Below are 15,961 nucleotides of genomic sequence, written 5' to 3'. Positions count from 1 at the left end.
CCCTCTAGCCCTTTCCGCCCTGTGTGCTCTGAGGTGGTGGGACCTGTGAGTCGCATGGGCGGCAGCTGTATGGGGCTTCAGTCGATCATTCTCGTTTGTATTGTGGGCCCGCTGATTCACGGTATGGATTCGGACGAGGAACCGCCGGCGGCTGTTGCGAACACCTTTTCTACGACGGCAGCTCGTGGTGTGTCGTCGTCGCTGATCTCTCGCCCACTGCTGAGCTCGGGTGTGGGGTTCAGGCGTGAGTCGGACTCGCTGGCAGAGCTCTGTGCGCACCTGAAGCGGAGATACGAGGGTTTGGCGAGGCTGCCATCGCAGGTTCCACCGGTAGTTTGCTTTTGTGTCGGCGGCAAGGACTTCGCTGTGTCGCGTGCGCTGTTGGAGAAGGACCCTGGCTCGCTGCTGTTTTCCCTTGCAAGGCTGCACTTCTGTAGTACGTCATCTGCCAAGGGGGCTGCAGCCGCGAGTGCCCATGGCCGCAAGCGCTCTCGTGATGACAGCGACGAGACGATGACTGACGCTGTCGTTTCGATCCCGGAAAGAAACGCGCGGCTCTTCGGCATGCTGCTCAACCTCCTACGTGGATACAAGAACGCGATTCCAGAGGACTGGATGGACTCGTGCCGTGAGGAGGCCGCGTTCTACGGCTTGTCAGGCTTGTGGAACTCCCGGTTCCACATCACATCGTCGCAGTACTACTTTCGCAATCCCCTGCACAACTCAAAGCTGATCTCCGATGCCGTTCTTGGTGTCGCGAGCGATTTCTTCAGCACGGGTCAGCATCACATCGACTTCAGCGTTTCCCAGTGTGATCGTGTGGCAGTCGGGATGATTAGCTCAAATGTCGGCTCGGCAGAGGACCCGGTCACCCCGCCGCATGACGGCAACAACGGTGCGTTCTATTGGAACGACGGCAAGCTGTCCTTCTACCTTGGTGAGCCACGGGTGGTCGAGACGGGGCTTCCGTTCCCGGCGGGCGCGATCATACGCGTCATCTTTGACGCCGATGAGCGCATTGTTCGCTGGATTGTGAATGGGGAGTACTGCGTGGCGATGGAGCGCTTGCCGGCAGGGCGCCAGTATGCCTTTAGCTCCATTGCCGCCCGGAGCTCTCAGGTGACCATCGTGCCAACGTAGCTGTGCTGGTCTCTTTGATTGCCTTCACTGAACAGCGTGGAGTTGTACTGTTCCACGTATGCGATGACTCGCGTGGTTTCGGGCTGTGCGGGCGACGACAAGGCAAACACGAGGATCACACGTATGCCTGTACATGGGCGTCTTGTTGCACCACCGGAATGAAGCTTTTTGGTACCCATCGACTCACGAGCGCCGGTCGTCATCGCCTAGGGGAGTACTTTATCGAGGGAGTTGTCGGAGGAGTCCGATAGGGGTTTTTTTCTGAAGGGCCTGCGCTATGCCATTTCACCTTCTCGCTGCTGCGTATTGTGAGGTGTCGCCTATCTTTCATGGTGCGCTGTTACACCCAATCATCCCCTCGCCTTTTTTTGCTGGATTCGCATTTCGTGAGGGACGCTCTCGCGCATTGAAACGTAGTGCCCTCCACTCCACGTGTGACTGACGCCGCAGAGGAGGGGCCCCCAGTTTGGGATTTGCAACTTCAACACCTCTGCCCTGCTGACGCCGAGGGGATCCGCTAATCCTTTTGCTTTTCCAGCCCCTGTGCCGTCGCTGAGGACTGCTCTCAGCACATACGATGATATATCCGTGACGGCAGCGTTCTTAGACACCTTCGAGGCCGCCTCTGCTGTATTCGACTCGCAGCACACTCTTCTTGGCGTCTCGATGGAAGAGGTTGGCGCTCTGGGATGGCGAGAACACGCGGTACAAGCTCAGCATTTGTATGCATGCCGCACTCACGGTGTGGCAGAATCATGCAGAGAAGGTGCTGTATACTCAGAGATGGATGAGCGCTTACCAGAATCGGGTTGTTTCATGTACAGCAACTCATACCGGGATCGGTGGACGAGGAGCACAACCGCCACGCAGCGAAATCTGCAAGACGGACGGCGGTGGCTCCCTCAAAGGACAGGGGAGCGGGTTGTACCATTTGGTGTGCAGTTTGTGTACGCCAGCGTGCGTTTGCGCACAGCAGAGCTCGCAGCTACTCCTCAACTGCGCGCGGTGCTTTTGCCATGCGGCAGCGGATATCGCGCCTGCACAAGGGGAACCTCCATCATTGTTGATGATCATCGATGAGCGCGTCCCCGATCAGGCGGTGTTACGGTTTCGCAGCACACCCTCCCCGACTCATGGAAACGCACTTGTCACCGCTTCTCTCTCTTATATGAACGACGTTGTCTTTTTCGTTTGAACTTCTTCGAAGATCTTGAGGCACCGCTCGCGACAGCACAGGGGTTGGTAAAGGCGTGGGGTATCCACTCGCACACCACCGCCGCGCACAGCGCGCGTTCCGTCTGTTTCTTTGCCTTGGTTTCTCTTTCCGATTTCTCATCTTCTCTTTCACTCCACCGCGTGCAGCCGATGGCGCATCGGTGTGCTTGTAGCTGGCCCAGTGCTACACGGGTGCCAGCGCAGCTTTTCACGCACACGGGGGAGCTCGGCAACGTCGGCGCAGATCTCGATGGTGCTGCCGGCTGTAGCATAGGGGGGGGGAAGGGGGGGGGATAAACACTCTTGTCCAGCGGTCTAAATGGTGCTTACTCTGTTGGGTGGCTCTTGTTTGCTATGGTCCTGGGCCTGTGCGTTTCGTTGCCCGTGACGGAATGCCGATCGTGACAATGTGCATAGCTGCGTTACTCGACAACTCGATCGCCTTCACGGTTGGCAAAATAGCCACGGCCGATGCGCTGCCATCCGTGTCGACGACTCACCTGCTCGACGATGGCGCGGAGGCGTTCAAGTAGGAGTGCTTGTACGACCTCCTTTATAGATGCGACCCACACAACCTCCTGCTTGCGCTCGTTGTTGTGCTGATGATGCGCGTGACCCATCCGCAGCTGGCCGCGATGGCTGAGCGGTGACTAAAGGCAAGTCAGCGGGCCGATGTGCGCCGCATGGACGTGGCCGTTGTGGACGACTGCTATGGTACGGCGGCATTCTGCTGTACCTCGCCTTCACGCTGCTGCTTGGTGACTTTGTGGCGGATGTGAAGCACTACTGCTGCGATGGGCAGAGGCACCGCATGGCGAAGAAGATCATCCTGTTTGTGTCGCTGTGGGTGGGCATGGGGCTGATGGCGCTTGTGGGCAACTGGCTGTAGGCGCCGCTGATCGTTGCCATTTGTGGGTTGCGAGTTGGTCCGCGTGCGAGCGTGTGTATGGGGCGCACGCGTATCGTGGCGGCCGTCGTGTGCGGCGAAAGAGTGCACGTGCAAAGCCTCGTTCAATTCCTGGCGTGACTTGCGTCTCTCTCGGTCAGTGATGTCGTCGTTTGTTGGCGTATCGGAGGGGACGACCGTCTTTTTTCTTCTGTGCCAGCCGCGATCCGTACAGAAGCGGAAAACGATTGTTTGCGGTGCGTGGTGAGCCAGTGTATGCGAACCATGAGCTGACGGTTTCATCCGCTTGTTCGCCTAGGACTGCGTTGCATGTGCGTTAGTGGGGTAAGTAACGCGTCAATGAATCTTGTATGAGTTTCTGAGCGGCGCATCGCTTGCTTGACGCATTCGCCAGTGTTTAAAGACTTACTGCTCCCTTACACGCCTTTTTTTTGTGAGTGCAGCGCTGTCGTTGGGCACATGGGACATTTTGAGGGTCGGCGTTGTTGCCGATAGTCACAGTGACGTGTCCAAGCGTGTGCATGCTTGTGAGGTTAAGTGTCTCTCTCTTTGCCTCGTCTCCTCTCCTCCTCCTCTGGTGTCTGCGCGGGATCGCAGCTTGCGCATCCTCCGTTACGCGCGCGTGTGCGTGTCTTGTTGGTCACACGGATCACTGTTTTCCTCTTGTTCTTCCTGCGTACCCAACCACCTCGGCAACTGTTGTGTGCCTCTTCTTTTCCCGATTTGTCAACTTTGTGCGTCGGTAGATATGTAGGCGTAGTGCTTCGGTGGACGTCTGCTGACGTATGTGTGTGTGTGTGTGTGTGTGTGTGCTAGCGTGTGTATGAGTGCGTGTGCGTGGCATCTGTCCATCCTCTTTCTCTACCAAGTTAGCATTTACATGATGGTTTCTGCTGTCGTTGTCACGGACGTACGGGCACCTCAAGGTGGTCATCCTTGACTGAATGACGGTGACAACGCCAACCCGTGCTTCTTTCTGTATGCATAAGTCAAGTTGGTCGTCTTTATTGCACGCCTTCTGCACCGGATACCACCATCAAGCTTGCGTCGACAGCGCTGGTGTTGGAGCCGTACACCTCATCTTGGCCGTCGAACTCACGCGGACACTTTGGCGGTTACACCTGGGTGAACGGTTGCCGCTAGCTCTCCTCCCCCTGTCCTCTTGCGCTACCACTTGTGCCCACCGGTGTGCACGGGCTGAGCTCGGCTGAGAAGAGGGCGTCTTGTTGACGACACTGCTGAGCCCACTCGCGTGACACGTCGTTTTGCGCGGCCGCCTGCTGATATACACCGGTATACAAACATGACCATCCAATGCTCGCGGAGGGAACGACCTTGGCGCCAACGTTTTGTTGCTGTTCCGCCAGTGTCGTTTCCATGCCACCGCCACCACTGCTCGCTTACTCGTTTTTTTTCCCTGCTCCTCCACCTAGCCTGCCGCTCCTTTGCATCTACACAGCACACACATACGCTCTCCCTCGTTCTTGTCCGTCTACCTCATCATTTACTCACTCCCTGCCCCCGCTTCCCTGTATTCATCACCAGGTTTCCTTCTCTTCCGCACGCAGTCTTTCCTCCTCTATCTCCCTCTTGCTCCTCTCATCAGAAGCACCACCTCGCCGCCCACCGCCCTCCTTTCCCAACAAATCATGGAGACGGCGAAACTGAGCGTGGAGGCGAGCACAAGGTATCTGATGGAGCTCGGGTATCATGTGTCTGCGCCGCTCAACGCCGACGGCTCGAGTGCTGCCAGCGCCGGAGAGGCCGGGGACTCGCTGTGCAAGGGCTTCGCCGGGGCCTACTCACTTGGCCTGCATGTCGGCGCGCTGTTCCTGATTCTCTTCGTGTCGCTCCTCGGCACTGCGATTCCGATTCTCGGCAAGTGCATCCCTTCTCTCATGAGGTACCCGTATGTGTTCTCCGTGGCGAAGTCCGCTGCAACGGGCGTGCTGCTGTCTGTGTCGACGATTCACCTGATCTTCGAGGGCGCCGAGGCTTTCTCGGAGGATTGCATCCCCGCCGTGCTGAAGAGTTACAGGCCGCTGTACTTCTTGCTTGCCCTGATTGCTGTGCTGCTGATGCAGGCGCTAGACATGCAGCTGGCGGACATCGCTGAGCGCTGGATGAAGGCCAAGCTGAAGAGAGAGACAGAGGCGGTCAAGGCGGAAAGCAAGTGCAACGACGAGTGCTGCGGGTTGTCTCCTGATGTGGACGTCGGCGTCACCACGGGCCCAGCACAGGCGGATGGGCCTCTGATCGATGAACGTAAGAGCACGAGTTCGAAGAGCGATGTACAGACGACGGTGCCCGCCGCTGCGTTGGATGACTGTAAGGTGCCGCTGGTGGCGGTGTCGCCGGAGCACCCCGAGCACTACCATCACTGCGATGAGCCCTCTGCTCACGGGCACCAACATCTGTCAGTGGCGCCACTACGGGACATGGGCTATCTCCGCTACGTGATCTCCGCCGTGTGCTTGGAGTTCGGTGTGACACTGCACAGCGTGTTTGTTGGCCTGGATGTCGGACTCAAGACCGACAGTGAGCTGAAGCCGCTGCTTGTGGCGCTTGTGTTCCACCAGCTGTTCGAGGGCATGGCGGTTGGGTCGCGTCTCGTGGACGCCAAGTTTTCGGCCACCCTTGATGTTGTCCTTGCCCTTGTGTTCTCCCTCAGCGCGCCAGCTGGCATGGCAGCATCCGCGATTGCCGTGTCCGTGTCGCCGTCTGCAATGTCCGGCAGCGTCTTCGCCACTGTCGTTGCTGTACTGGACACGCTGTGCGGCGGCATCCTGCTGTACCTCGCCTTCACGCTGCTGCTTGGTGACTTTGTGGCGGATGTGAAGCACTACTGCTGCGATGGGCAGAGGCACCGCATGGCGAAGAAGATCATCCTGTTTGTGTCGCTGTGGGTGGGCATGGGGCTGATGGCGCTTGTGGGCAACTGGCTGTAGGCGCCGCTGCCCGTCGGATCAGAGTATCACTGCGTGCCTGCTGTTTTCTTCAGCCTCTGCGACGTGTGCTCTTTGGTGCGTGCGTGACACTCGACAACGAGAGCAGCCCTTTGCTTCTGCCCTCTGTGTTGGTTGGCACGTGTTTCTCACGGCTCGTGTGTCACGTGATGTTGCTTGACGAAATGGTCCCTAGCGTTACCGAGAGGCCCGAAAGCGGAGACGGCTCACTCGCACATAGCTTCTGTGGCCCAACCTCCTGCAGGGGACAGCAGCTAGAGAACATCAGTTTTAGATGCGCAGTCCAGTTTACTGACTCTTCCTGTTTTTCTGTAAGTGTGTCTTCGATGTCTCCTTCCTCCCGCCCCGCCCCCCGTTGCAGGTCCTTGATCTGCTCTTGATCCCGCTCCTCTCTTGTACTTGGCCCCGGCACAGACGCACACCTGTCAGTCTGCTGTGTGGCAAGTATGCGCCCGTCGTGCATTTGCTGGAGGTCGCAGTCGTTGGTGCGAAAGGCAGTGGGGTCATAGGCTGGCGGTGAGGGAGGAAGGGCTGAGGTGTTTTCGCCTTTCATTCGGTTTCGTGTCGTCGATGTCAGTGAGAGCGCGTCTGCTCCGTTAAATGTTTTTTTTTTCAGGTCTCTTTTTTTGGTGTGTAGGTGCTTGGCATGAGAAGGCCGAGCGCCCTGCAGCATGCTTTACGCAGTCTGCGATGTTCGCTGTTGTATGTTCCCGACCACGATTCTGCGTGTCTGTCTCTGTGTGTGTGTGTGTGTGGAGACTGAGCATGGCCTTCGTTTTTCTATTTTGTCATGATTGTCTTTCTCTCCTGTTATTGTTTTTTGTTGTGCATATCTGCGTGCGGGTGTGTGTATATGTATTTTCCGTGAGTGTGTGAGTGACATGCACCCGCACACACACACGGCGTGTCTTGCACCCATGTACGCGGACGCGCAGGGAGCCTGTGCGCGAAGGCACAACAACAAATCTTCGCCTCCGTTTCGTTGTTTCTTCTTTTGCTTTTCCTTTTTTCTTCATCGGGTGATGTAGCGAAATGAGAAACATGACTCCAGACCGTGTGCTTTTGAGCGTGTGTGCGTGTGTGTGTGTGTGTGTGTCTGTATATGCGCGCATGTGAGGAAGAGAGAAGGACAGTGTCTCTGTCCGATTCGTCCGTGTCGTGTGTGTGTGTTCTCCTCTACCCTTCCCCTCTCTCCCTTTCTTAGCCTGTTTCGTCGTTTTCTTGTTTCCTTCTGTATCGCCCGCGTATTGTGTGTCACCCTCCCCCTATCTGTCTCTTGTCACTCGATTTAGTCTAACAACTTTTCTACAAATATGAACAACTTGTATGTCTTTTCCTCTTCATCCCGTCCACGCCCGCGTGCCACAGGTGCTCACCGCCATCCACTGCGGGGACGCGAGGACGATGAATACGAGAGAAAATGCCGCAACAAGGAAGTGTGTGCATTCTGTGAAACGAGGGTCTCCGTAACGGACACTTGTATCGTGTGTGTGTGTGTGTGTGTGTGAACTCCTCTACAGCTGCCCATGCTTCCCTGCCTACTTCTGGTTGTGTGCATCTTCGTGATTATCTTCTCCACCCCCCCCCTCCCCAGCCAGCCTCGAAGGTGAACCTGATTGTGCAGCACGCACGCTCGGCCGACTTTGAATGCAGACACTTGAGGCAGCGTCAAACACACAACGAAAAAGAGACGCAAAACCTTGCGAGGGTTTGATCAGCCTACTCGATTCTTTTGGTGGACTTCGCCATGGTTTGAAGCCGGTAAAGCCGAGTGTGCTACTTCATGTGGCGCTGCTGCGCGCACGCAGACGTGCATCTCTATCAGAATTGCTTCACTGTGCGCAGCCGCCCGGTGACTGTGCATCTTCCTGAGCCCTGGCACATGAAGCGCCTTTCTTGGTGAGTATGGCACATTACAGCGCCTCCGCGTTGCTCTCGCTACTTTCACACCTCCTTTCCACCTCTGTCTCTCTCTCTCTCTCCCTGATGAATTGTTGTTGTCGACTCCTCTCATGCCTATCCAAGAGTCCGGCGTCTGTGAAGGATCGGTGCGCTGCGGCGCCGCAGAAGTGCGACTCTGTAGGTGTGCGTGCGTGTGTATGTGTATATCTGTGTTTGCTTGAGCCGGCATGATGAGACACTAATGGATCGCTGACGCTGAGGGCACGCGCCCAAATGCAAGACAAGACCGTTACTCGTTGCTCAACCTCTGATGCGCTCTCTGCGACTGGTGCTGCTGCCGTGCGACTCTGCAGGTGTGCGTGTATGTGTATGTGTATGTGTGTGTGCTGACGGGCATTTGAGATGTGGCAGCCGACAGTGCATCCCGTGGAGGCTGCTGAGTAGTCCTGAGGTCACTGCTGTGACTGCTTCACTCATGACATATTACGTTAAGCTGACAAATTTCGCTCTTCTATATGTCGATTTGCCGACCTTGCGACACCGTCGTAACGCTCTGCGGCGTGCGAGAGCGAACGGAGAGCAATAAAGAGCCATCATCCTCCGATTCGCTAGCCGGCTATGGCACGGAAGCGACCCGTCGCCACGCACAGGTCGTTACACGCTTGTCGTGTGTGCCTTTGATGACGTTTAATAGCTTTGGGATCACCTGAGTCTCCGGCCTCTTAGGTGCTTTCTGCTCTCTCTTTCTCGATCATCACCCTACCTTCCCGTCGCCGGCGCCTCAACGCTGTAGTGTACACATGCAATCATTTCGCCGCCGAACCCGTCCAGTTAGCTCATCGCACCTCCCTCTCCAGCGCGCTTACACTTTTTCCAGGACCACGCCTCCGCAGCTATCGTTTCAGTAACCATGGAGACGGCGAAACTGAGCGTGGAGGCGAGCACAAGGTATCTGATGGAGCTCGGGTATCATGTGTCTGCGCCGCTCAACGCCGACGGCTCGAGTGCTGCCAGCGCCGGAGAGGCCGGGGACTCGCTGTGCAAGGGCTTCGCCGGGGCCTACTCACTTGGCCTGCATGTCGGCGCGCTGTTCCTGATTCTCTTCGTGTCGCTCCTCGGCACTGCGATTCCGATTCTCGGCAAGTGCATCCCTTCTCTCATGAGGTACCCGTATGTGTTCTCCGTGGCGAAGTCCGCTGCAACGGGCGTGCTGCTGTCTGTGTCGACGATTCACCTGATCTTCGAGGGCGCCGAGGCTTTCTCGGAGGATTGCATCCCCGCCGTGCTGAAGAGTTACAGGCCGCTGTACTTCTTGCTTGCCCTGATTGCTGTGCTGCTGATGCAGGCGCTAGACATGCAGCTGGCGGACATCGCTGAGCGCTGGATGAAGGCCAAGCTGAAGAGAGAGACAGAGGCGGTCAAGGCGGAAAGCAAGTGCAACGACGAGTGCTGCGGGTTGTCTCCTGATGTGGACGTCGGCGTCACCACGGGCCCAGCACAGGCGGATGGGCCTCTGATCGATGAACGTAAGAGCACGAGTTCGAAGAGCGATGTACAGACGACGGTGCCCGCCGCTGCGTTGGATGACTGTAAGGTGCCGCTGGTGGCGGTGTCGCCGAAGCACCCGGAGCACTACCATCACTGCGATGAGCCCTCTGCTCACGGGCACCAGCATCTGTCAGTGGCGCCACTACGGGACATGGGCTATCTCCGCTACGTGATCTCCGCCGTGTGCTTGGAGTTCGGTGTGACACTGCACAGCGTGTTTGTTGGCCTGGATGTCGGGCTCAAGAAAGACAGTGAGCTGAAGCCGCTGCTTGTGGCGCTTGTGTTCCACCAGCTGTTCGAGGGCATGGCGGTTGGGTCGCGTCTCGTGGACGCCAAGTTTTCGGTCACCCTTGATGTTGTCCTTGCCCTTGTGTTCTCCCTCAGCGCGCCAGCTGGCATGGCAGCATCCGCGATTGCCGTGTCCGTGTCGCCGTCTGCAATGTCCGGCAGCGTCTTCGCCACTGTCGTTGCTGTACTGGACACGCTGTGCGGCGGCATTCTGCTGTACCTCGCCTTCACGCTGCTGCTTGGTGACTTTGTGGCGGATGTGAAGCACTACTGCTGCGATGGGCAGAGGCACCGCATGGCGAAGAAGATCATCCTGTTTGTGTCGCTGTGGGTGGGCATGGGGCTGATGGCGCTTGTGGGCAACTGGCTGTAGGCGCCGCTGCCTGTCGGATCAGAGTATCACTGCGTGCCTGCTGTTTTCTTCAGCCTCTGCGACGTGTGCTCTTTGGTGCGTGCGTGACACTCGACAACGAGAGCAGCCCTTTGCTTCTGCCCTCTGTGTTGGTGGGGGAGTGAGGGCGGACTGAAGTATGGCTAAACACATCGGAGAGCGCATTGACTTGGTGCGTGAGAGTCTGCCCTCTCCTTTTTCTACCCAGTAGCATGGAGAAAGACTGAATGGATGGTGTGTGGATGTGGGCTGTGGAGGTGAGTAGCCCTTCTGAGGCGCTTCAGCTTGATGGCTGGAAGCGCAGCGCTTGACAAGACAGATGGGAGCCTGGCCTTTTTTTTCTCTCTCGTGCCTCCGCGTATAACCCTCGATGTTCTTGTGTGCGTCTGCATGGGTTTAAGTGACTTGTGTGCGGGCCTTCGAGCGCACCTTATACTGCCGCGTGCGAGACGGCACGCCTGTGTTCTTGCTTCATTGCGATTAGCTTGCTCCATATAATCCTCCTCCTCTGCGCGCTGCATTGAGCTGTGCATGCCTTCAACTTGTGCTCTCCGCGTTCTTGGCTGTTTTTTGCTCGTTATTTTTCCGGGAACTGAAAGATATTGTCCTGCGTGTCATGGGTGGGAGGAGGACTCCTTGTCTCGTATTGAGCGTCGCTCTTTTGCGCGTCGTAGTTTGTGTCCGGCTGCGTGCATATGTGGGCTCTCTGTTAGGCGCCTGCAGACATAACGCATTATTATTTCTGCAATTGCCTCTGCAGGGGTGGTGTGTCTGTGTGTCTGTGGGTCTTGTGCACCTTGGTTTCGACAGGGTCAGATGTCCACTAACGATTTTTTTACTGTGTTCGTGTGCGCTTCCGCCCATCTGTTCCTGGCCCCCACCTCTTAGTAGTCACATTCCTATGCGCAGCGGTGTCTGTCGCTAATTCTTTCATGGTGGTCTCGTGTTGTGGTTGCGGTTGTGTTGAGGGTTTCTCATCACCGTGTTTGGGCCATCTGCACGCCCCTCATTTGTTTGCTTGCCCTGTTTCGCACATCTGTAGAGGAACCGTGGCCTTTCCATTCCGTGGGCATTTCTGTTTCACTCTCGCACTTTGTATGTGTGTGTGTGTGCATGTATGTGTATGTGTGTGTGTATGTGTGTGTGTATGTGTGTGTGTATGTGCGCATGCACGCACGCCTTCAGAGCGTCTCAGGCGTGGCGCTGTCAATGGCGCGGTGCCCGAGCGTTCTCGCGTTCCTTTCTGGGCCCTCTTTTTCTTACTCGAAACCCCCACTACTATGTGGAGGGCTTGTCTGTGGATTGTATGGCAGATATGCAGAGCAAACAAGAAAAAAAAAACAGAAAAAAGTACTGCACGCCGCAGCCCAGGTGTGTCTCGTGTGTCGTTGGCGTTTGGCCCCCCACACCGTTTCGTGTGTAGGGCGGATCACTCGCTTGTGAGTGACCGGCAGCTCTGCTCTTCACTACCCTCCCACCAGAGACGTTTATCTGATACTGTGTGGCACAACAAGCTCACGCGTGCACAGCACGGCTGTTGCACTTCAGCATGGCCCCCCTCCGTCCCGCTTCTCCATCCGCAGTATTACTACAAATGGAATCCTTTGCTCTCTTTCTCGCGTCTCCTCGTGGCGTGGTGGTGGTGCCGCACACCGGAGAACAGTCTGCATCTGCCCAAGGGTGACTGTGCTGGCCGCCACTTCTCTATTTTGCTTGTCAGCCGTGTTTGCCGTGCTCGTGTTTTCGCTTTAGAGCTGAACACGCTTGCCAGGACTAACCAGAGAAGCTGTCTCGACTGTGTGAAGCCGAATTCGTATAGGGAGGCGCGCGTGCTCGACGCCTCTGCCGGCTCCTGTGCCAGAGACCAGCAACGATGTGCGGAGAGCATTCTCTACAACCCCGTAAAGGTGTGTGTTGCGTGGGAAGCTGAATGAGTACACACGGCGAGAGTGCAACAAGTGCCCCAGCTCGCTTGTGGACGAGACGCTAAGTGTGACGCCGCACTTGTTCACTGGTGTTGCGCTCGGCATGGAGCCCAGTGGGCGGCTCCCTCTGAAGATACCGCCACGCCACGAAGGCGCACTTCCGCGCAGAATTGACGGTGGCCGCCATCCCTCCTTCGTGGTGTCGTGCACTACTCTCGGCCTGCGGGCGGCATGTGCATCAACACGTCATGGGCGCATGTCACGCGGCCGTCCGAAGCGAGTTCTTTGCAGACACCGAACGGAGGCAGTCGCTCTTATCTCACGGCGCACTGAACTGGGAGCCGGCGATAATCGCCGGCTGCAGGTACCCGTCGTCTCAGATCCAGATCCGCCGTCTGTACGCGTCTCCCAGTGCTTGCTCCGCATCAAAGCAGCGTGTTTTGGGGCGTTGCGTCTGTCAAGCACAGACGATTCTTCTCTGCGGAGCTATGTTTCGGAGTGTCTCGAGCATTTCGTGGCGATGAGGCAGCATCCGCAAGCACGCGGATCTCCGGCTCCCTGCGGATGAGTTTGTGGTGCTGCTGGAGCGCAAGAGCGGCGTTGCCTACGACCCCCCACACCCTCCACCTTCACGCGGAGCTTCTCAGCAGCGCCAAGGCGACTCGCGAGGCGTGCGCTGATTCGCGAGACGCGAACTTCAGTGGCCGGGTACGCACATGCGCCAAAGAGGCGGCTGTGGGGCGGAAGGCCGTGCCGGTTTTCATCCGCTCGCCGACGACGGGGATAACGCGTGACCGCTGGGGAGGGAGCCGCAGCGCAGGAGGCAACAGTGTTGAAGCAAGAGTAGGCGGTGGGGGAACTACGGATTTGAAGTCAACGCAGCGACTCGTTCATGATGCTACTACTCTCTCATCGGAAAGCTTGAGGAGCTGTACAGGCGGTGTATTGCGGACTGGGTGGTAGATCGTGTTTGCGTTTAGCAAGCTGTGCGCTCAGTGGACGAGAGAGCTTCCACGGATGCTGCAGAGAGGCGCAGAAAGCTGCCACTCCTCTCCCACTCCACACGCATGCGGTGTGTGACACGACGTTCAGTGTCACAGCTGTCGGGTGTGTTGAAGGGATGGCGGTGTTCACGTGGATGGGCAACGAAAGGAACGAGAGGTGCATCGGGCAACGGCGAAGGGATTGATCTGTAGCGAAAGCCCCTCACATTAAACCTTTTCCGTTACTGCAGGCGCTTGCGCGAAATAATGCATCTAGAGCGTGTGTCGAATGCCGGCTGCCTAGCAACCAACAACGGTTAGGCGAGGTGCTGCCATCCGTTCTCCGCCTCTTCCCTAGCGCTCACTTTCACTCCTGTACTCTTCTTCGGCGATGCCATTTTCCCGGCTCGTCTCACACGAGCTCAATGCCAAGCAACGCCTGAGCCATCCATGCGCCTTGTCGACCTCTCCCTTCCACTGTATGATGGGATGCCGGTGTACGACGGTGACCCACCGGTGCACGTCACGAAGGTGTGCACACGCGAGAAAGACGGGTGGGAGGTGCGGCATCTGCAGATGGGTTCCCACACCGGCACGCACGTTGACGCGCCTGCTCACATGCACGAGGACGGCAGCAACCTAGACGAAGTCCCGCTGACGCGGTTTTGTGGGCCGGCGGTGGTAGTGAAGGTTGCAGACTCATCGTTTCCACCGAACAAGGGGCTGCTCTTCTACGAAGCCGTGCCGGCCGACTGTGTGCCGCGTATTGTGGCCGCCAACGCGCCATTTGTTGGTGGCCCGCTGGAGGAAAAGGCGGAGCGGCTGCTACTGGGTTGCGGCATCATCACCTATACGGGCCTGGTGAACGTCGAGCAGCTCATTGGCGAGTCCTTCACATTTTACGGGCTTCCGTTGCGTATTCGGGGCGGCGACGGCTCGCCGGTGCGCGCGGTAGCTGTCATGGACGACAAGTAGGAAAACAGCAGGCGCAGGAGGAGGACAAGCTCGGCCGACGGTATCGATGCTAGCAGGGCATGTGCGCACTCGTGTGCAACTGCGCGCGTCTCGGAGTGCGTGCAGCGGGGGCTCATAAGTGTTTTTCCTTTGCTGTGCATTTTAGTGCTCTCCCCTCTCCCACGGTGGCTGCTACCGCGGTGCGTACGCAAAACCGTGGCATGCGCGCCCCACTTTCTTTGTCGTCCACGCCGGGCACGTGCCTTCCGTCCTTGTGCGCGAACTCAGCGCGCTTCGCGTTCGTCTTGTGCGTATGTTATTGTCTGTGCTCTGGCCGGCCAGGGCATCAGCTGACCGACGTTGCCGAGCGCACCTTCTCTTCTACGACTACATGGACGCGCATCTGTTGGCGTTGTGTAATGCATCCTTGTGCCACCGCCACCCTCCATCCCCCCATCTGTACTCTCCACGCCGCGCCTCTGTTTCCACACTCAAGTATCCCGACAACCGAAGAGTCTCAGCAGCCGCATTCACGTAGAGTCGCAGGCGTTCGGAAGCACGCCGACGCCGTAGAGGTCCCAAAACACATCGCGGCACATAACTAACGCAACCTCATTTTTCTCTCTAAACTGTAATTGAGAAGCGGGCGAAGATGTGGCGCTCGATGCGAAGGACGTCGTGCGCAGTGCCGTGGATGACGGTGGCGCGGTGGCAGTCGACCAGTGGCAAGGATGCAGCTGCAGCTGCTGCGCCTGCTGCGAATGGCACTGGGGAGCCGATGAGGGTGGATACTAGCGCTTCCGTAAAGATGCCGGATGCGGTGAACGGCGGCAGCTCGGCACAGAGCCCTGCAAAGTCGGACGCGTACCGCTTCCCTGCGGACGAGGTCATGGACGCGGTGAAGAAGCGCGACTTCAATGCGATGCAGACGCACGCCACGAAGCTTGTTCAGAGTCAGTGGAAGGAGGAGTACAACGTGCCCGCCGCGTGCGTTGTCATCTTTATCGTGATGTGGTACTGGATCGCCTGGACGCGCCGCTCCATCCGCCGCAAGTGCGAGGCGACGAAGGCATCGGTGAAGCAGCAGACGGATGAAATGGTGGAGATTGTGCGCAACATGACGGAGAAGTGGAAGGTCGACATGGCAAAGGCGAACAAGCAGATGCAAGGCATCATCGACAAGAACAGTGAGCTGACGCGCGATATCGATCGCATGACCACTGCACTGCGGTCTTGCTCTATCCGCCCGACGGCTGCCTCCGCTGCGGCGATCGCACCAACAGTGTCGGTGGTGAAACGCGTTGATCCGGTCGAGGAGGAGGTGCCTGCTGAGGCAACTGAAACTGCTGCCGGCGAGAGCCGCGAGGCGTTAGTCGTGGTGGAAGAGGACAAGGACTAGCAAGCGTGCTTACCATGTGCTCGTTCGCCGGCGGGGGCGGCCGACTGTTGTGCGCGTGTGCACGCGCTGCGGTTGCCGCCGCTGCGGGCTTTCTGTTTTGCCGCCTCCCTCTTCTTTTTTCCCGCGTGCTAAGGATGGCGCGGCGTCTCGTGACCCGGACTGATGTGTTGGGATTTGGGTGGTGTTAGTGGTGGTGAAGGGGCGTGAAAGGACGGCGTGCAAAACGGCATGGACCAGCGCCGGGGAATATATATTTGTACGCCCGCGCTCACACGGATCGTGTACAGCCGCTCTGAGGTGCCGAGGCTCTTTGTCGCTGCGCTCTGTGGTGTTTTCGTTGCGT

General features: G+C 57.7%; 5 protein-coding genes and 1 non-coding gene across 6 annotated transcripts; all 6 read left to right on the top strand.

The window, feature by feature from the left end:
- Window positions 1-54: 54 nt before the first annotated feature.
- Window positions 55-1,140, top strand: LMJF_31_3080 (conserved hypothetical protein; the record flags this gene model as incomplete). Its single annotated transcript, XM_001685247.1, has 1 exon — window positions 55-1,140. The coding sequence occupies one exon, from the start codon at window positions 55-57 to the stop codon at window positions 1,138-1,140; it is 1,086 nt and encodes a 361-aa protein (XP_001685299.1).
- Window positions 1,141-2,769: 1,629 nt separating this feature from the next.
- LMJF_31_ncRNA7 lies at window positions 2,770-3,366 on the top strand. The gene has a single exon (XR_002460990.1). It is a non-coding gene (non-coding RNA).
- Window positions 3,367-4,911: 1,545 nt separating this feature from the next.
- On the top strand, window positions 4,912-6,210 carry LMJF_31_3070 (iron/zinc transporter protein-like protein; the record flags this gene model as incomplete). Its single annotated transcript, XM_001685246.1, has 1 exon — window positions 4,912-6,210. The coding sequence occupies one exon, from the start codon at window positions 4,912-4,914 to the stop codon at window positions 6,208-6,210; it is 1,299 nt and encodes a 432-aa protein (XP_001685298.1).
- Window positions 6,211-9,040: 2,830 nt separating this feature from the next.
- On the top strand, window positions 9,041-10,339 carry LMJF_31_3060 (iron/zinc transporter protein-like protein; the record flags this gene model as incomplete). The annotated part of the gene is made up of 1 exon (XM_001685245.1): window positions 9,041-10,339. One exon carries the CDS (start codon window positions 9,041-9,043, stop codon window positions 10,337-10,339), a length of 1,299 nt encoding a protein of 432 aa, XP_001685297.1.
- Window positions 10,340-13,715: 3,376 nt separating this feature from the next.
- Window positions 13,716-14,240, top strand: LMJF_31_3050 (hypothetical protein; the record flags this gene model as incomplete). The annotated part of the gene is made up of 1 exon (XM_001685244.1): window positions 13,716-14,240. The coding sequence occupies one exon, from the start codon at window positions 13,716-13,718 to the stop codon at window positions 14,238-14,240; it is 525 nt and encodes a 174-aa protein (XP_001685296.1).
- A 631-nt stretch (window positions 14,241-14,871) lies between these two features.
- LMJF_31_3040 (conserved hypothetical protein) lies at window positions 14,872-15,618 on the top strand (the record flags this gene model as incomplete). Its single annotated transcript, XM_001685243.1, has 1 exon — window positions 14,872-15,618. The coding sequence occupies one exon, from the start codon at window positions 14,872-14,874 to the stop codon at window positions 15,616-15,618; it is 747 nt and encodes a 248-aa protein (XP_001685295.1).
- Between the last annotated feature and the right edge of the window lie 343 nt (window positions 15,619-15,961).

The sequence above is a fragment of the Leishmania major genome, chromosome 31 (genome assembly GCF_000002725.2).
Source record: "Leishmania major strain Friedlin complete genome, chromosome 31".
Taxonomy (NCBI): Eukaryota; Euglenozoa; class Kinetoplastea; order Trypanosomatida; family Trypanosomatidae; genus Leishmania; species Leishmania major.
The sequence above is the reverse complement of the archived record's forward strand: the minus strand, read 5'-3'. Positions and strand labels throughout refer to the sequence as shown.